Below are 21,036 nucleotides of genomic sequence, written 5' to 3'. Positions count from 1 at the left end.
CCAACACAGAAATCTGCTTTTGGTGTAAACCATTTCATTCTAGCTCTGGCTTTATCTTTAGGGTTGATGTCCTCTTGGAAGGTGGACTTCTGCCCCAGTCTCATATGTTTTCCAGTCTCTAACAGGCTCCATCCATGTTCCCATCAACTTTGACCAGCTTTCCACTCCCTGTTGAAGAAAAGCATCCCCTCAGCATGATGCTGCTCTCATCATGTCAGTTTAGGCGGATGGTCATGTCTCATGGTCATCCTCTTTTCATTTTTGGTTTTTTGATTGAACAGTGCTCAGTGAGATGCTGTATCATTTTATAACCCAGTCTTGCCTTAATTTTTTTCACATCTTTATCCCTGACCTGTCTGCTGTGTTCCTTGGTCTTGCTGATGCTTCTCTGTTTGTTCTCTAATAATCTCTGACAAACCTCGGACTGCTGGAGGTAGGCACCAGCTTCCCTGCGACTCACTATGGAAGAAGCGGTAGAAAATGACTGACTGACTGCACTTATTTACTAATTGGGGGCCTTCCAAAGGCCATTAGTATTTAGGGGTATCAGGGTAGAGGGCTAAATACAAATACATTCTACTGTTTCCACATTTTTATTTGTAAGAGTGAAAACTATGTATACTTTTTTTTCACTTCACAATTATGCACCACTTTGTGTGAGCTCGTCACATAAAAATCCCATTAAAATACAAAATGTGGAAAGGTTCAAGGTAAATAGTTTTGCAAGGCGCTGTTTATCTTTTAAAATCTCTTCAGGTTTAGGTGATCCGATTCCATTTGTGCCCTGTCGGTTTTAACATTTCTATGTTGTTTAACAAGTTAAACTCAAGATTTCTAGGTTACATAGAATTTAGTTCTCGTATTGACACTCAGTCCATGGCAGGCCATAATTTTAGCCTGGTGTTCCAGTACAAACTCAGTCTAACCCAACTTTAATACCTTTAGCTGGAAGACAAAAGCAAGACACTCTCGGGAGATGATCAACATAGTTAATGCAGTTTCTTCCATTCATTGGTACCAAATACGTTGGACAAGGTGATGGTGGAAAGGGCTTCCTCTGTCCTCCCTACTCTCTGTCATACCTTTGTTTCTCAAGTTCCCTAGTGAAGGACTTTTCTCCCAGCAAATTTAATCAGACTGCATGAATTAAACTAATAATTTAATTTGTTTACAAGGTGTCATTTGTTCTCTGTCACTCCTCTGATCTGTTGACAATTCTAGCTGGCTGACCCCTGGCCTTTGCTTGGGTCACGTGATGCATTTATTACATTGTTGTACCAGAGGCGTTCAGGCTATTACCAGGCATCAAGGTGCTAAACATGCATGATGAGACACCTATTATTCAGATTTGTGTAACACTTTAGCTGAATGCATAGCTGTGTGACCTTATCAGCAAGCAGAGTAGATCATCTAAACTATGCTCGAAGTGGCTTTAATGAATTTCTTTGTGAATCTGAATAATAATAATAAATGTATTAGAAGGTGACCTCTGCATTTACCCCTCTTTCATGTCCATTGTTCACGGGACCTTTTAAGGTTTCGTCACATTTTGGCACATTACAACCACAAACTTAAATGCGGTTTAGTGGGATTTTATATGATAGACCAACACAAGGAAAAGAATACATATTTTTCATTAAATAAAAAGTCTGAAATGTGTGTGCATATGTACTCTGCCTCCTCAATACTTTTTAGAACCACATTTCGCAGAACAGTTGCAAGTCTTTTTGGTTATGTCACCATCAGCTTTGCAAGTCTACAAACTGAAATGTTTGCCCATTTTTCTTTGCAAAATGCTGGTAAAAAGATCAGTCGAATTGGTTGCTGACCTGTAAACATACAGTTTTAAAGATTTAGGTCTGGACCTTGTCTGAACCATTCTAACATGTGCATGCTTTGATCTAAACCATTCAGTTATAGCTTTGTCTGTATGTCTAGGGCCATTGTCCTGCTGGAAGGTGAACCTCCACCCCAGCCTCAAGTCTTTTTCAGCTTCTAACATGTTGTCTTCCAGGATTGACCTGTATCTGTATTTAGTTTTATTCATCAGCATCCTATCAACTCTGTACAACTCTCCTATCCCTGCTGAAGAAAAGCATCCCCTTTCATGATGCTGTCATCACCATGTTACATAGTGGTCAATGCATTCTTAGGGGGATGTTTATGGATAGGTTTACACCACATGCAGTACAGACCTTTGCACATTGACCAAACAATTTTCTCTTCTGGCCAAAGCACCGTCATTAACATGTTTTCTGTTTCCCCTTCATAGACAAACTTTAAACGGGATTTCTGACTTTCTTCTGACAATACAGATGCACATCAGACTTTTTTGAGTTTTGTTTGTAAAAAAAAAGAAACCATGCACCTTTTCCTTGCTTTTCACATTATGTGCTAGTTATTGTTGGTCTGTGCCATGAAATTTCAATAAAATACATAGAATGTTATGGTTTTAACACAGCAAAGTATAGTGGGTGTGAATACTTTTGCAAGGCACTGTACATGTTAATCCCTTCTCCAATTATGTTTTAAGACAAGAGATAAAAAAGTCTTTATTTTCCCAAGGAGGTGATAAACACACAATTTCTTGTTTCCATAGAAAATGTGAAAAACTGTTAGCACTTTAGGATATTTCCAAACAAAATAGCTTTTAATCAAAGTGCACACAAAACCCTGAGGAGGATGCAAACATCCCTTCATCAAAAGGCCTATTTCACACTTACTCACATCAAAGGTCTCCACGTTTCCTAATTACCAGATTCTTTTCTTATTCAGTTATGTGACGCTCATGTTTTCTTAAAGCTGATTTGAGAAAAAGTAGCAAATCAAAAAAGTTTAATTTATTATCTCTGAACAGTGATGTGTTCACCACAGCGGTGTGTGAAGAAATGTAAGCTTCTCTCTGAGTTGTAGTGGTGTATCCGGCCTCGGGATATAAAGATGATGATACAAGTCGGGAATGTTTTAGGAGAAAATGAAACGGTCTGAAACTAGCAGGTTTAGATAAAGCAATCACATTACTGCAGCACTAGAAAATGAACAAATCATTTTGGAGTTAAGAGAGTGGCGCTTTATTGCTGACATCGCTAAAGAGAAAGTTGTGTACTAGAAATGCGCCTGGTCTGGGTGTTTTTCCTTCTTCTTCTTCTATGTTATCTAACCTCAATGTAATCAGCCTCTAAGTCTGTTCATGCTGTTCAAGCCAGATGCTAACGTTCCTGTGCAGAATTGCAAAATAAGTTGAGTGTAAATATGTAATTGCCGACGCTTATTCGGAGATCAGAAATATTAGGGAGCAATATGGATCGCATTAAAATCCTGGTTGTTAGGGGGATCGGTTACGCTGAAGACATGCGGGAAAAATGTGCACTGTCTGCGAATCTGGCGGAGATAGAGCGGTCGAGATGAGGGAGGGGGAGAAGGGAGCAGGAGAGGGTGAGGAAATGGAGGGGAAGAGACGGAGAGGAAGAGGAGAGAAAGATGAAAATCTCTTGATGTCTTTCTGAGAACATAGACACATTATTTAAATCTCCATCTCTTTTTAATGTAAATGTGATCAGGCTGTGCCCTCAGTGAAGGAGTCAGGAAAGCGAAGTTCAGGCAAAACAGGATATCCACACACACACTGACATACACTGAAAACTAAGAAGCGTTATATGTACTTGTTAGCCTTGAACATTTGGAGAAGTTAATTGATTATTGATTTAGGCAAAATCATTTTTGATTATATTCATTGTTCTTTTTTAAAGGAAAGTACACTGGTTGACTCGTGTGTGTACAGTGATTAAGTTTGTGTGCGTGTGTGTGTGTGCATGTGTGTGTGTGTGTGTGTGTGTGGAATCTGATCCCTGCTGCAAGGCCCCCCTGGCCCTGGTCTGTCTACATCCGAAAAGCAAACTCTGCAATTATGATGACCGCCCTGTCCTTTTCATTCCCCATCTCTGTCTGTCCTAAGCTCTGTCCCTCTCTCTTCCTCTCTCTGTCTTCTTCTTGGTCTTCACTCTGACGCATCTCTTTTGAAAGCTAAATAAATTAGCCCCAATATTAAACATATCTGTAGTTATTTCCTCAGACTTTATCATGCATGACTTAATTTCAAATGTTTAACTTTTTGTAGAAAAGGTAGAAAAGTAGATTCTTAGTCATAAAGTCTTGTTATTTTTAGCTAAATTTTAAGAAGTTTTTAAATACTTATTAGTATTTTCTCTGATTTGCAATGAGTTCTAATATGCAAGACGGGCTACTAGTTCTGTACGGTTCCTTCATTTTCTGCTGGATTAAAAACTAACACCTCTGTCTATTAAACTGCAGCACATTTTTCTTTTGAATGTTTTATATAAATTAGATAAAACGAATTGGGATTGGTCAAAATGGTGATAGGCAGGTGAGATCTTAACCAAAACCAGAAATTGACATCACCCAGGAAAAGCCTGATTGGTGTGTGTCTGGTTTTAAACCTTCATTGACTGAAACAATAAAAATATTTAAAAAGAGAGGGTTGGGAAGCGATATTCTGAAAGTTGTAAGCATAACAAATATTGCACTGCAAAATATATTCAGGGGTTGGACAATGAAACTGAAACACCTGTCATTTTAGTGTGGGAGGTTTCATGGCTAAATTGGACCAGCCTGGTAGCCAGTCTTCATTGATTGCACATTGCACCAGTAAGAGCAGAGTGTGAAGGTTCAATTAGCAGGGTAAGAGCACAGTTTTGCTCAAAATATTGAAATGCACACAACATTATGGGTGACATACCAGAGTTCAAAAGAGGACAAATTGTTGGTGCACGTCTTGCTGGCGTATCTGTGACCAAGACAGCAAGTCTTTGTGATGTATCAAGAGCCATGGCATCCAGGGTAATGTCAGCATACCACCAAGAAGGACCAACCACATCCAACAGGATTAACTGTGGACGCAAGAGGAAGCTGTCTGAAAGGGATGTTCGGGTGCTAACCCGGATTGTATCCAAAAAACATAAAACCACGGCTGCCCAAATCACGGCAGAATTAAATGTGCACCTCAACTCTCCTGTTTCCACCAGAACTGTCCGTCGGGAGCTCCACAGGGTCAATATACACGGCCGGGCTGCTATAGCCAAACCTTTGGTCACTCATGCCAATGCCAAACGTCGGTTTCAATGGTGCAAGGAGTGCAAATCTTGGGCTGTGGACAATGTGAAACATGTATTGTTCTCTGATGAGTCCACCTTTACTGTTTTCCCCACATCTGGGAGAGTTACGGTGTGGAGAAGCCCCAAAGAAGCGTACCACCCAGACTGTTGCATGCCCAGAGTGAAGCATGGGGGTGGATCAGTGATGGTTTGGGCTGCCATATTATGACATTCCCTTGGCCCAATACATGTGCTAGATGGGCGCGTCACTGCCAAGGACTACCGAACCATTCTTGAGGACCATGTGCATCCAATGGTTCAAACATTGTATCCTGAAGGCGGTGCCTTGTATCAGGATGACAATGCACCAATACACACAGCAAGACTGGTGAAAGATTGGTTTGATGAACATGAAAGTGAAGTTGAACATCTCCCATGGCCTGCACAGTCACCAGATCTAAATATTATTGAGCTACTTTGGGGTGTTTTGGAGGAGCAAGTCAGGAAATGTTTTCCTCCACCAGTATCACGTAGTGACCTGGCCACTATCCTGCAAGAAGAATGGCTTAAAATCCCTCTGACCACTGTGCAGGACTTGTATATGTCATTCCCAAGACAAATTGACGCTGTATTGGCCGCAAAAGGAGGCCCTACACCATACTAATAAATTATTGTGGTCTAAAACCAGGTGTTTCTGTTTCATTGTCCAACCCCTGTACCTTGTAACTGTGAGATAAGCTCACAGTTTCAATGTGAATTATGGTTCTGAAAACCTTTAATATTGAATTTCTGCCTAAATAAATCCAGATTCTACATACTACATCTGAAATTTAATTTAGTAAAGTATTTTAATTTTTACACTTGTTTATTTATTTCTTCTTTGATATTTTTTAAGCTAGTTTTTGTGCATGAAACTGGGTGTTTGGGTGGGTAAAATTAATACATTCTAGTTAAATCATTCTTAGCAGCTCCTCCTTCATGGGGAAGTTTATATTTATTGACGTTTGACTTGAAAACAAGAATTTTTGTAGTTCATTAAAACTCTTTATTATTAACAATTATGACATTTACTTTATACTTTAGTAAGGTGTGAGGTAACCTAGGTGCAAAAGCCCATTTAAGAGAATAGGTTGAACAGACGTGTGGTCCTTATCTACTGCATTCCTGGCTGCTTTGTGCTTTCTTTCATGCTTTTTCACATATTTCTTGATTTCAGACATGGACACGAGTTTAACTGTTGTGTCCTAGAATCCTGGACTCAATGGAAAAAGAAAAGTTGCAAAAATTATGACATACACACTCTAACTTGGTTAACTTGTTAAGTTAAACATAATTTACTACAGGTTACAAGATATTATCTTAACCTGTATTTTGTAAATCATGCTAGTCTTAAATTGAAATTATAATGGTGTTGATAAATACTTGAATTTAATTTGCGGAAATTTGCAGAAATCCTATAAACCAACAGTATACATTCAGAATACAGTAAGTTAATCTAAAGCAGCATTTAAATGAATAAATTTGCTCTACTTCGACTGTTTACTGTAAAACATTAAACGTCTGCTTGCACATCAACCCATTGTTGTTGGTAACAAATATGTTTTTTTTTCTTTGAATTGACTTTTTCTCTTTGGCCTCTGCCTCCTGGTCAGGTTTGACTGAGCTGCTCACTAATTGATGTGCTGCATTCATTAGAGATATTAATGCTTTGTTTACTAAGACGTCTTGTCCCTTGCATGCTTCTGAATAAGGATGTCAGTGAGCACTTAACCATCAAGCTGGCCATTTTCCTCCCTGTGCGAGTCCGTATGTGCGTGTCAGGTGCACGTTCGGAGTATCGGCATGCCTTTGCCTCATTCTTTTTGTTTCTCATCTGGAAAATCATCCCATGTCCTTCCTTCACCTTTCCCCATATCTGCCCACACAATTGCTTGATTTGTAACTTGATTTCAGGAAAGGGAAAACCTGTAGATTATCCAGCTTTCATTAGGGGGGAAAAACCCAGTCCATGTCAGAGAAAGAAGAAATCAATTTAATACAGACTTAACTGGAGGAAATTGCATATTCGGCCTGTATTTGCTGAACAGGCACTTTCTCTTCCTCACCAGAGACCTGCCTCCCTATTAATTGCACTGTGTTTGCATGTCGGAGGAAATGTGTGTGCGTGCGTTTGTTTATTTGCACGTGTTTCTGTCTGTTATGTGCAGAAGCAATGGTCCGTCGGTGTGTGAGGGTTTGCAGTAGTGTGTGCTTGGCCTCTTTATCTGCACGGAGGTCAGCTCTCCGGTGTGCTCCAGAGCACCTGGCCAAATGTTTCTTCTTTCACAGCCCTGGATGCGCAAACACTCCACACGTGGTGTGTATCCATGTTTCTTTGTTGTTGTGTGGTGCATGCATAAGCACAAGTGCATATGACTTAGCCAGGTGGAGAGGAGATTGGTTGGTATTTATGAACAAATGTCATAATTGTGACAGAATGATATATGAGCTGCACGTTCCACAGTTTCTCCCCTCCTTCCTTTTCTCTTTTTTCGTTTTGCTAAAAATATATAGAAATCTGTGATAGGAGTCCTTAAAGCTGATGGCCAATTTAGCAGGGTGTGTTACAGACAAGGTCACGCAGATCTGAGTTTCCCTGTGTTCCTCCCTCTGAGGCCTGTTCTAATCTACGGAGCAGGAAGAAGGGCTCAAAGTCATTCCTCTAATTGCTTTTATAAGGTGCCCTTTTCACATGGTCTCTTCCCTGCTCATTCGCTTTCATCGCCTTTTCAGCACCTTTCCTCTGTACCTGCTGGTTAAGATACACCCATGCCACATTGCTTTCTCTTTAAACCAACATTAGGAGTATTCACAGGAAGTGAAACCAGTTCATACCACAGAAATGTTCAGATTTTTACTGATTGTGATTGAGGAGATTAACAAAGGTTGACAGGTGTTTAGTACATATGGGGTACTTTGAAGCCCTTACGAGATGCCCCTGCCTTGGTGATCCATAAGGAGCAGTGAGGTGGTGAGCGGCACAAGGTGAGGGTAGGTGGAACCAGGGGTTAAAGTATGAGAGTGAAGCCTGAGAAGGATAAGGGGAGTGGGGGATGAGATTGAGCCTAGTGCATTAAGACAGTGTATTATTTGGCGGTTCCACTTGCTTGCGTCCATTAGGGGTGGCTGCCGTGCTATTAAAGAGGTCAGCGAAGTAGTGTGTACCTGTGTACGTGTGTGTGAGGACGCCCACATGTGTGTTTCAGGAGTTAGCAGAGTGGTCCTGTGTCTTATTGAACAGGATGGGGCTCCCCCTTCTTTAATACTCCTTCATTTTATTAGATTGGATGACCTCAGTTATAATTGTATTAGAAGGCTTACCCCCTTACTCTACCTTCCACTCCTTCTCAATCTTTCTCCACAACAAGGAGCACATGCCACTCCTCAACCTTAGGAAAACACAACAGGGGAGGCTTTTAGGACCTAAGCCTGCTGTAGTTCTCTCCTTCCATCAGGTGAAAGACAAACATTTAGTCTGTTGTACTTTAGGTTTAATGGCTGGAGGTGAAACTGGTTTATTTATCTAAACTCCCTTCTGAGCATTTTTAATCATCCATCCATTAATTGACCTTTTGTATCTATAATTTATAAAAATGGACCACAAAGCACAGAGAACTCTGGGCATTTGAGTCATCTGAAAAGTGTAGGAACACTCTAGTTAGTCTTTTGCTTTTAGACAAAGCCACAGGATACTTGCAGTAAACTCTGTAGACCAAAGTAGAGGTCTGGGGCGCTGCTCAGTCAGCGAGTTACCCAGAGAGGCATCGCTGTCCCTCACTTTTCTGTTTCGTCCTTGAGGAGAAGAGAAGTTGTCAGAGCCCTCATAAAAACCCTGAACGATTGTATCTCTGTGATCTGGCTGTCTTTTTCTATCCTTTTTTTTTTCCTCTTCTTCTTCTCCTTCCAAAACCTGGCCATCTGTCTAATTGTTCACCTCCATCGCTTTAATGCTTTTTACATGCCCCCCCTCTTCTTTCCAGGCAATAAACTTTATTTTCTTCGCAAGACTTCAATCTGCAGGGGGAGGGTAGGCAGGCAGGAAAAGCAGGCTGCTCACCTTCTTCCTGCTGGATTTGCTCCAGCGGGCCCCCTGAAACCCTCCCTTTATCCTTCCTCCAGTCTCCCATTTCTCCATCTCTGCTTCTCTCTTTTTTTTTCCTTCTTCCACGTCTCCAGAGAAGAGACGTTCGTCAAGCTGACACCTGCTCACATCTTCTCTGCTGGTCATGCACACCTGGAGAGCTTTCCTGTTGAGGAGGCCTTCTAGTGGCCTGTTAATTATCATGCAGCTTGCATGACCTGACCTTGCTTGGAGAACTTTTGCACACCTTATACCAAAAAGCTTTTTATTGTAACATAGTGCACATCTTGTGTTTAAAATGCATAATTATAATAAAAAAATGTTTTCTTCTTTTGAAAATAACCCCTTTTTCCTTAAATTTGTGGACCATGTAAAAGTGGTTGGAAGTATAAATGCATATTGCACTTGTAAGTCATTAAATTAGACAGTTGTCTCCTCTCACCTGTGATTACTGTTGTGCATGGATCATATAAGCAGGTACCCTATAATCATATCTATAATAGTCATAATCAGCCCTTTAATGTTCTGTAATAGCATCCGTATAATGGTATAGAGTGGCATCAAGAGAATAATTCAGGCATAGATAATGGTGTGATGGCATGGTTTTACCCTTGAGTCACAACATTGAATTTGTTGTGTGCATGTGGGAGCATGCATGTGCTTGTGTATGCATGTTTGAATATGTCCCGGGGCAGTTAAGGTGTCAGTAAAATGCCTGAAGAATCCCATTTCTTAACCCTGTGTTGTTTTCGCCGTGCTCACTGCTCCATGGAACGTCCTTGCCGGGAGTGTCATGTATGCTTAGCTTTGCAGGGAGACTTCTTCGATGTGATGGTCACATACAGGAGCTCATATCTGTGATAAAAAGGCTGACAGCGAAGCAGCAACGATGCTGGTGGTGGCGGATGGGGAGCTGAACGCTCTTCCGGGTGTTATGTGAGCTGATAGCGATCCTCAGGGATGGGGAGCACTGTGAAGGAAAGTGTAGAACTCAGAGAGCAGCGTGCGAGGGAAGCTCTGTCTCCCTTCATGCTGAATGCTATTGTGCTAACATATGCCAAGGTCCCATGTGAGCTTCCATGAACCTATCCTGTTTATAAAAGGCTTGTGCTTGTAAAAATGAAGCGAGGTTAAAAGGTCATAAGGAAAAATGCTGTCTGTTGACACCATATTTTCTGCTATTTTTAAAGAGATTTGGTCTTTCAGGCCTGCATGTGTCTCGGCTGAGGCCTCTGGCCTGCAGCTCAGCACTACTGTGATAGAGAGGATGATGAATATTTAGCTTGTCTTCTGCATTGTGTAAATGCAGCTATGCTTTAATTTCTTTAGTCATTTATCTTTTTCTTCTCCTCCCCTATCCTCGCCCTGTCTTCCAACATATGGCGTAAGACGAACACCCCCAACACACACACACACACACACACACACACACACACACACACACACCCAGGCTGTACTTACAGAGTTCCTTAAAGTCTTTGTTCATGTAGAAACAATGTGGTTTGCTCTGCAGTCTGCACTGGTGCAGTGGAGAACAAGGAAAATGGCAAAGTTAAGTGAGTCACAGCAACCTACCTTTCTGCTTCATTTGTCTGATTGGATTACTTCAGTTCAATGTACAAGTATCAGTATTCACACAAGAAATAGAAACTCCAAATAATGTCCAAAATTTCCTAAATCCAAGGAGAGCAGGAAGAGGAAAAGCCTTTTATACAACATGTCTTTTAATTACAACAGAATGCACGCCCATTTAAATATTTTTACAAAATATACTCAAAACAAAACCAAAAAAAAAAAAAAATCAATATCAAACATCAACTCCTTTCAACAATATTATTCCATAACTTCAGTGTGTCTCATTATTTTCCTTTATTGGATTTCAAGTAACACATTTTAAGTTTTAAATCATTACAGGGGATCATTCCGACCCACAGCCATCAGCATCTACAACAGCTCTTTGCTGCATAATATGAGCTATAACGACATTTGTAATAAAGTATTTTTGAATTGAATTTCAATTTAATTGAATTTGAATTATCCAGATTATTCCATAACTGTACTGTAACCTAAAATACGGATGTTCAACATGCTTCATAAACAGGTTGTTGGTAATTTCCCTTACATCTACAATATGTTAAATTCCTATTGCTTCTTAGGCTTTGTGTTAGTCATATGTTTTGCCTAAATTCTATACAGGAACTCCAAAATGAGTGAGATTTCCAGTATGAGCTAAAATAACTCCTAAATGCTATGGATGCTAAGGATTTCCATCAATTACCATTGTGATCAAATCACCTTTTTTATTTCTTTGCCATTTGTTTCTGCAATACTTTTAAAGTAATACCCAAAACATAAATTTTCATCATCTTCAACCAAAATAATTGCAGTTTTCTAGATATTTCACAAATGTCATTTATATGAAAATTAAAAAGTAAAAGTTTGGATCCCAACACTGAACCCTGTCGGACTCCAAATTTAACTCTTCGACTCTGAGATTCTTGCAGTAATCTTTCACTTCTTAACTAAGCCAATAATGACTACAGGATATTTATTATTTTAAATATACACCACAAATGTGCTGCTGTGTTAAATGACATTAAAGGACCAGTTAGACCAAACTGTAGTAATATTGCTTTACAAGTTTTTGTTTTATTTGCCTTAACAGATGTGAAGGTGATTTATTTTATTATTTTTAAAACTGCAGTCAAAGGGAGTAGATTGGATATTTATGCACTCCAAATGTAATATATTTTAATTCTCACTTTCAGCTGAGTTATTTAACAGATTCCCATGTTTTTCAATTAAAACGTCTGAGCTTTTCACTTTTCTTTAAAAGACTGCAATGAGAAAATGATTTGTTTCAGTCTGTTTGCAATTTTTCTGTCTCCTTTCTGTTTCAATAATTTTATTTTTTATATCTCAACAGCACAAAGCAAGAGTAGAAGCCATGATATGTGACCTAGCTTCTTTCCGCAGCATCAGGGAGTTTGCAGAGTCTTTCAAGGCCAAGAAGCTGTAAGTATAAACAAAATTATTTCCTTTCTTAACTTTTAGAAAATCTTCATATTCTTACAAAGTTTTAGAAACAGTGCCTTGAAAGAGTATTTATACTTGTTGAACCTTTTCACACGTTATCACTTTACAACTACAAACCTCTGTGTATTTTATTGAGACTTTTCGTGACAGACAAAAAGTACCATTAGATTTTTTGGCACCAGTGGCCTTTATTGTACAGTAATCTGACAGGAATCAGAATCAGAATCAGAAAAGCTTTATTGCCAAGTACGTTTTTGGACATACAAGGAATTTGTTTTGGCGTAGTCGGTGCAATACAAAACAAATTGGGTGGAGAGAGAAGGGGGAGACATGCACCAAAGACCGGGAATCAAACTCAGGACAACCGTGTTGAGGACTACAGCTTCTGCCCCCCACAGCACCCCCAAAGTACCATAGGAGTGTGAGGTGGAAGGAAAAGGATACATAGTTTTCAAGTCTTTTGCTGCATCTAACAGGTCTCATACAGGATTGTCCTTATTTAGGTCCATCCATCCTCCCATGAATTTGATCTTCTTCCCTCTCCATGTTAAAAAAAACCATACTGCCACCTCTGGAGATGGTGTGTTCAGGGTGAGATGGAGCAGTAAGGAACTCTAATTTCAGTCTATGACTACAACACCTTCCACGTTTCTTGTTTTTCCTTACACGACTTCAATGTTTTTATTTATTGCCACTCTTTTATGAAGGCCTTAAAAGATTTTTTTATCAGTCATGGAATGCATGACTGATAATTTTTTATATCAACAGATTTTTCCACCTGAGTTCTGGAGTTCTGCAGATCATCCAGAGGTACCATGGGCCTCTTGGCTGGTTCTGTCATTAAAGCTCTCCTTGCCAAGCCTGTGGGTTTAGGTGGATGGCCACATCTTTGTATGTTTGCAGTTGTGCCATATCCTTTCCATATTTGGATGATAAGTTGAACCGAGCTCCATGAGATGTTCAAAGCTTGTGATATTGCTTATAAGCCAACCCTGCTTTAAACTTTTCCCCAACGGCACCCTGACCTATCTTCTGTTTACCTGTTATTATGAAAATTAAATAACTCACAAGTGGACTGTTTGTTATTTATGTGACCTCTGAAGGCCATTAGTTGCACTGAACTTTAGGGGTATTAGGGTTGAAGGGGGATAAACACACTTTTCAGAATTCATTTGCAAATAAGTTTTGAAAACAATGTATTATTTTCTTTCAACTTATTGTCTATGTGCTAAACTGTGTAGGTCTACCATATAAAATCCCAATAAAGTACACTGAAGTTTAATGTAAGAAAATGTGAGAAAGTTCAAGAAGTGACTTTTTTCAGTTACTATAGTATTAAAGGACAAGTAAAAGGAGAGGCAGTATTCATAATTTCTTTGTTCTGTCCTTGTATTTTAAGCCCTGTTTTTTGCTGACATTTGAACATATATCAGATATAAAAAAATGTCTTAGTAGGTCTGGACTTAGAGGAATAAATAATCTATTTTTATGTATGAAAGACATAAACAGTGTATCTAAATGCAGCATACTTAAGGGGCATCCTGAACTTTACTGATAGACACCATATGTACATAACCCCAAGGGTGAGCGGCTGTATTTGTGTCAAATTACTTGACATTGGTTGAACACTTTCCATTGCTCATTTTGTCATGGTCAGCTTTTACACCTCGCATCTCACATCCGGCACCCGGGCATTCAGTTGCTATTTTGAGGTCACGAATATAGTTATTTGTGCTGCTCACTCACCTGCACATCTCTGCAGGACAGAAGAGTGTGTGTTTGTGTGCATTGGAAGGGGTGTTGGTGTCAAGGGTGCCCCTTGGGGAGAGGCAGGGCAGCCATTGCCCGTAGCAGCCCTGGGGCAGGGTATGGCCATCCAGGACACACGTCTTGGGTCATGGCCAGACCTCATGATTGCGGTCTTCAATCTGTGTCCTACAGTTTTATCCTAGCTTCTTAACACATGTATTTGTATCTCCTTTTAACCATTAAATTCATATATTTGCTCTCGTAATTTTTTTGCTATTTACTAATTATTTGTCTGCTGCACCTTTTTGCTCTTTCTGTTTCTTTCTCATGTTGCCTCTCAGTCTCTCTTTACCCCAGTATTTTGGAAAGGTTGTATTTCTTCATTAGCGTGCTGTTGGGGGGAGGTGGGTCGTGGGGGACTCCCATGGGACGTCAGAGTACATTAATTCTCATCAGAAGCCGAACAGAGCAGAGTGGAGGCTGGGAGCTCTGAGCTGTGAATGGCACTGGGCAGCTGTCTGACTCTACCACCACTCAATTACTGCACGTATGTCTTCAGGCATAACACACGGTGGAGTGCAAACAGAGTGGCCACATGCGTGAGCATACATTCTCGGGTACACTCAGACAACTGTTCTCTTTTCGCATGCGGACACAAGTGCACAATAATGCTCCGCAGCGTGTCATTGACAGGTGAAATGTAATCAGAGTCTTTTTCTTTCCATTGCCTCGTTTCTCACTCTCTTGCTTTTAAGTGCTCCAGTCAGTGGCTTTCACGCTGCTTTGTGTTCCATTGACCCCGATTCTGCTTTAATTGCCTGTCCTTTGAAATGAAATTACCTGGATATTGATATTGTTGAATGCAGCGCCATTTCATTGGGATGTAATTGATAGAGGACGTTGCTGACATAAACTCTTAATACAATGTCTACTGGGCAGCTCGTAATTAACACAAACTATTTGTTCTCACCTGCATGTTGTCTTTTCATTTATTTCACTTTAATCTAAAGCGTGATACCTTAAAAAAAATTCTTCATACCCTTTGAACCTCTTCACATTTGATCTTATAAAACCTCAAGCTTAAATGTATTTATGTAGGATTTTATATGACAGACCAAGACAGCAGTGTATAATTATTGATTGAAGAGGGAAAGGATACATAATTATCTGAAATGCAATCTAGAACCACCTGTTTGATGCAAGCACAGCTTCAAGTGTTTTGGACTCTGTCTCTCCTGGCTGTACACATCTAGAGGCTGAGAGTTTTGCTAATTCGTGTTTTCAAACTTAATCAGACTGGATGGAGAGCATCTGTGAACATTCATTTTCAAGTCTTGATGCAAATTACCACTTTCATTTAGGTCTAAAACATAAGTATGCCTTGAGTTGATCTGCAGCTTTGTACGTGTATGTTTTAGTGTCTTTGTTCTTGGTGCAAGATGAAGCTCAACCTCAGTCTCATGTATTTTGCAGCGTCTAAAAGGTTTTCTTCCAGAATTGGCCTATATTTAGCTCCATCTACCCCCTTTAAAATTTGGCTAGATTCCCTGTCCCTGTTGAAAAATAGCATCCCCACACCATGATGCTGCCACCACCATGTTTTATAGTGGAGAAGTTGTGTTCAAGGTGCAGTGGTAGTTTTCTACCACCCATAGTGTTTTACATGCAGCTTTACACATTGTATTTTGGTCTTAACTGGCCACATGGAGTGCAAGACTCTCTTTGCTAACTATGTTCCCATGGGTCTCTTACCTACTTGTCCAAAAAATGGTTTCCTTGCACAGCTGAAGAGTTATGTGGTCTTTGCAAGTTTGCAGTGGTGCCATATTTTTTCAATTTCTTGATGTTGGACTTAAAAGTGCTCTGTGAGATGTTCAAATCCTGGGATATTGTTGCATAACATAGCCCTACTTTCGGGATTACACCATATGTTGTTCACAAGCACTGCTATTCCACCTTCTTTGGTTTTGCCGCTCCTCTTTGAAACTCTGTGTGCTTGTATCATCAGAAAGCCTGGCAGAGACACATGGGAGTAATGCGATACTGCAGCCATGTCTCAGTGAAACACATAATTCTGCAGTCCCAATATTCTGGCTGGGTTCTTGTTAGAGCTTGTTGAGTTCATCCAACTTATTTCCCAATGATCTAACATTCCCCATTATGGTCGATAGAAGAGAGAGTTTGAACTTCCTCCGTCTCCCTCTCCTCTTTGCTCCTGTTCTGCATCAATGGCACCTCCTTTTAAACTTATCTAGGATTTGGGAATGTAGTTAAGGTATAATTCGAGCTTTTGACATGTAAATCAGGTGCTCCTGGTTGTAGAAAAACCCCAAAATACTAATTGTTGCTATTGTTACGCATCATAACAGATGTTCAAAAGTTAAACAGTGTCAGCAAAAGTCCTTCTACCTGCACAGCATTCAATATCAGAGAGAATAACGGTTACATATGTTCCTTGGCCTTCATGATGCTGTTTATTCACCAGTGTTCCCTAACAAACCTCTTAGGCCTTCAGAAAACATCTGCATATACACTGAGGTTAAGTTACACACAGGTAGACTCCACTTATTAACTGGGTAATGCCTGTAGGAAACTGGTTGTCTTATACTTTACTTAAGAGTTAAGGAGTAAAGTGGGATGAATAAAAATACATGCATACTTTTCAGATTTTTCTTTGTTCTTTACAAATAAAAATCAATTTGCTGGTCGATCACATAAAATTCCAATAGAATAAATTGATGAAATAAATAAATAAGGTTCAGTGGGTATGAAAACTATTGTAAAGCACTGCACATATGAGTGAGATTATATATGTTATTCCTTGCACTATGATCATTTTTCTTATTTTGTTAGCATTAACTTCTGGGTTTAAGGGAGAAATATGAGCCAGAAAGAGTCTGTACTTTCTGTGTTGCTGGTTTTCCTCTTTCAATAAAGTCCAGTGTTAATGACTGCTAGTCCAAGCCTTACTCACACAGGCAATCTCTTCCTGCTGGCCTACATTACAGAGGAGGTCAGGGGTCACACCCGCGGGGGTTATTTAAAGTAAATATATAAACGGATGTCTCCCCGTCTGGTAGTTAACACCCTCGTTTGACCAGCGCAGAGATTGCACCGCGGTGCATGGTCTTCTATGAAGTCTTAATGTGGAGAGAGGGACTGTGGTATGCGGCAATAGGCCTATTAAAGGCATTCATTAGACCTGCGCTTATGAGAGAGGGACTAACTGGTGGGCAGTTGAATTAACAGGCCTTTTACATTACAAGCAGACTCACCAGAGCCACATTTAAGCTCTGTGTGTGGGGGGAAGCTCTCCACAGGCCAGAGAAAAGTTGGTTATGCGAGTTTTTGATTAGAAATTTGTGATCTTCTCTGAGTGACAGACTCTGTTTTGCCCCTTTTGTCTTTGCAGCATAAGGTCACAACATTTAATTCCTAAGAGGTGTTACAGGAAAAACAATTAGTTTAGTGTAAACACTTTAGTAAGAGGGTAAAAACGTAGGTCAGGAGTTCAAGCCCGGGGTTTTATTTTGAGGCCCCTGGTGAGTACACTGGGGACTGAGCCAAGAGGTTTGCCTCATTTTGCACAGTGATACTGTACATCACACACTGTTAGACAACAGAACTGCAGGCCAAAATAACAAATGCAATTTGCTTTCTTTTAAGCAAAGAGCATTTTTTTTTTTTTGCCAGAAAGTGAAATCTGAGTATCTTTTTACTCCTCTGTCTCATTTTATTTTATTTATTCATACAATATTCACACCCCTTCAACTGTTGCACATTTGTTTCCATAACCACAAATATACAAAATGTTGTATTGTGTTAGATTTGATAAATTAGACCAACACAAAGTAGGAAAGAAAAATTATAGTTTTCAAAATCTCTCATGAGTTTAAAAAAAAGACAAATGTGGCACAAATTTGTATTCAGACCTCTTAAGCCTGACACCCCTAAACAAATCCAGTGCAACTAATCATCTTTAGAAGTTAATAAATTGTTTAGGTGTAATTTAATCTCAGTATAAGGAGGAGCTACAGAGATCCACAGCTCAGGTGGGACAATCCGTTGTCAACTGTTGGTCACAAATTAAAAAGTGGCTAGAAATAAAGCATTGTTTAAAAAAAACAAAAACAACATTTCTGGTTTGCCACAAGTCATGTAAGGGAAGCAGTTAACCCAGACAAAGGTGCTCTGGTCTGAATTCACAAAAATGACATTTTGGCTAATATGCAAAATTCTATGTGAGGTCAAAAACTAATTTTGCCCATCAGACCTGAACACACCATACCTATGGTAAAGCATGGTGGTGGCAGCATCATACTGTGGGGATGCTTTTCTTTATAAAGAATAGAGACGCTGGTCAGAATTTATGGAAAGATAAACTGAGCAAAATACATAGTAATCTTGGAAGAAAACTGGTGAGAGGCTGCAAAAGACTTAAGACTGGGTCAACATTGCATCTAAAGTACAGAGTCAGAGCTGCTACCGAGTAGTCTATATCAGAGGTCTGCAACCTCCAAAGAGTTATTTTTGCCCTCAGTCCAGCTAAATAGAACCCGATTAGAGCCGAAATTCACAAAATTTCAAAAAAATACAATTTATCAGGTTTGATAAATATCTACTGTAGAAAATTTGTTTTAACTTTTAAGGACCACCATTTTATTTCCCCTCGTAGGTTTTGAAATAAAGAAAAATTTTATTCTTTTGCAAAAAGAAGAGGGATACATTTCCTCTACGGAATGTCAAGTGAAAAAGTTAAGAACTGCTAAAAGCTGCTTTTGTTATTATATCTATATTTAAAAACATTAGTTGGTTCATTATCATTGGCCACAGTTATGCCAGTTATGCCATTGTTTGGCCAATGTGGACGGTCCGAAGAGATACTTGCGGCTCGGGAGCCACAGGTTAAAGATCCCTGGTTTAGATCAAAGCATTTTCATGTGTCGGAATGGCCCAATCAAAGTCCTAATCTAGATCCAGTTGACAATCTCTGCTAAGACCTAATAAACTGATAGACCGATTGTAACTTATTTTGCAAAAAAGAATGGGCAAAAAGTTCAGTATTTAGAAGTGCTAAGTTGACTTATCTGTAGCCGTAACTGCAGCCCATAGTGGTTCCAATAATTATAGGCTCAGTGGAGCTGATTAATAATGGCTGCCACACTTTTATACATTTTATTTGAAAAATAGTTTTAAAACCATGTATCATTTTTCTCCCTCCTTACAGTCATGACCTACTTTGTGTGGATCTATCACATTAAATCCAAATAAAATATGGCAAACCGTGTGGTTGTAATGTAACAAAATATTGAAAATTTCATTTGGTGTGAATACTTTTCTATTTGTGTTTTTCCTCAAAACTATTTAGCCAGACTTCTTTGCCCTGTTATATTTTTTGTAAAAGCCTAAATGTTCCACTGCTGGTGTTTTCAATATGTGCTGACATTGACGCATTCTGTGAGTTGACTCGTGCCTAGGTTTGTGCACTTTAATGAACCTTGTGTGTTCGGAGGCCTGAAGGTGATCGTACAGTACACTACTATTTAATAGCATGGGATGGCTCATTATAGAAAGGCATAACAATTCACACATTAATTTTCCAGCATCCAGTTTTTAATTAATCCAGTAGGCAGTCTTAAACACAGGGTACACAAATTGCCTTCGGCCTCATAATTAATTCTAATGGAAGAAATTAAAAATTGGTGGGGTGTGTTTGGATTGTTCGGCTGTGTTACTGTGCCTTTTGAGCTCACTGGAGCGTCACTGTCACCTACAAGGATCTCTCACTACCTTGACCAGCGTGAGAAGGTGGATCTGATCACCCTCCTAACGGAAATCCAAGGCTGCTTTAAATATCATAGCCTCAAATAGGATTTAGTTTTATCTGCTCAGCCTGTTCTTGTCGAGGTGCGGGTGGATTTGATTTCTCACGGTAGCTATGCAAAGAGGGAAAGCTTGTGTTGAATACTTAACTTCCATTACAAGTGTGTTTAAATGATCAAAGATTGCATTTCTGTTAATTGTTGCTCTTGGATCCCAGCCAGCTGGAGTCAGTATGTACAGTAATTTTGTAGCCATGGGGAGACTTCCCAGAAACCTCTATCATGTCATCATTGTTGATGATGCTCCTTTGCAGACCAATAAAATCTACATTAAAGGGCAAATATCACGTTTCAGCCATGAACCCTAATACCCTAAAAGTCTAAAATAAAATAAACACACCACTATTGGCCTTTCTATTTTATTTGAAAGCAGGTAAGTAACTTTAAGCTGCACTTTTCTGACACAGAAAGTATTTGCAGCCATGCCTGTCTAAAACAGAAAGGCACTACCATGTATGGATAAGAACATCTGGAACCATAGCCTGCGACTGCATATTGTTGTAAACAGAAAATAAATTGTTTTCTTGACAAAAACAATTCTTTTTAGCAAAATATGTTAAGGAATTTTTGGCTGGTTATTGTTAGCACAGAAAATGGATGGAGGGAGCACTTACACAGAAAGGGTGGGTGAGATTTGTGAAAGAAAAAAGGTCAAAAGAGCAGATTTTCCCCCACCCATCGGAGTGGTGTTTCTCTGGTTAAAACACTTTTTACCATGTTGTTGATAATCCTTCTCTTGGCATCAAGGGAAGAGACCACCACAGGATGAGGAAGGAGAAAACAACACAGTTCATGCAACAGCGACAACAGATAGCTCTAGCAGAGTAGCCACCCAAACAACTGAGGTGACTGCAGGTGCTGTTTTTGAGCATAAAGTTTCTCAGCTTTGAGGTGGCTCGGGCATCTATACCGGATGCCTCCTGGACGCCTTCCTCGGGAGGTGTTCCAGGCACGTCCCACCAGGAGGAGGCCCAGGGGACGGCCCAGGACACGCTGGAGGGACTATGTCTCTCGGCTGGCCAGGGAACGCCTTGGGCTCCCCCTGGAGGAGCTGGAGGAGGTGTCTGGGGAGAGGGACGTCTGGGCGTCTCTGCTGAGTCTGCTGCCCCCGCGACCCGGTCCCGGATAAGCGGAAGAC

At 40.0% G+C, this 21,036-nt stretch overlaps 1 protein-coding gene across 1 annotated transcript in view; it reads left to right on the top strand.

Annotated features, from left to right (window-relative positions):
• wwox (WW domain containing oxidoreductase) overlaps positions 1–21,036 on the top strand; it is a 205,695-nt gene that overhangs the window by 50,014 nt on the left and 134,645 nt on the right. The window contains exon 6 of the mRNA XM_047391390.1: positions 12,158–12,246. Within this exon, the coding sequence (XP_047247346.1) occupies positions 12,158–12,246 (89 nt within the window). The remainder of the gene's footprint in view (positions 1–12,157; positions 12,247–21,036) is intronic.

The sequence above is a fragment of the Girardinichthys multiradiatus genome, chromosome 2 (assembly GCF_021462225.1).
Source record: "Girardinichthys multiradiatus isolate DD_20200921_A chromosome 2, DD_fGirMul_XY1, whole genome shotgun sequence".
Classification (NCBI taxonomy): domain Eukaryota; kingdom Metazoa; phylum Chordata; class Actinopteri; order Cyprinodontiformes; family Goodeidae; genus Girardinichthys; species Girardinichthys multiradiatus.
Note: the sequence above shows the minus strand (reverse complement) of the source record. Positions and strands in the feature narration are given on the sequence as shown.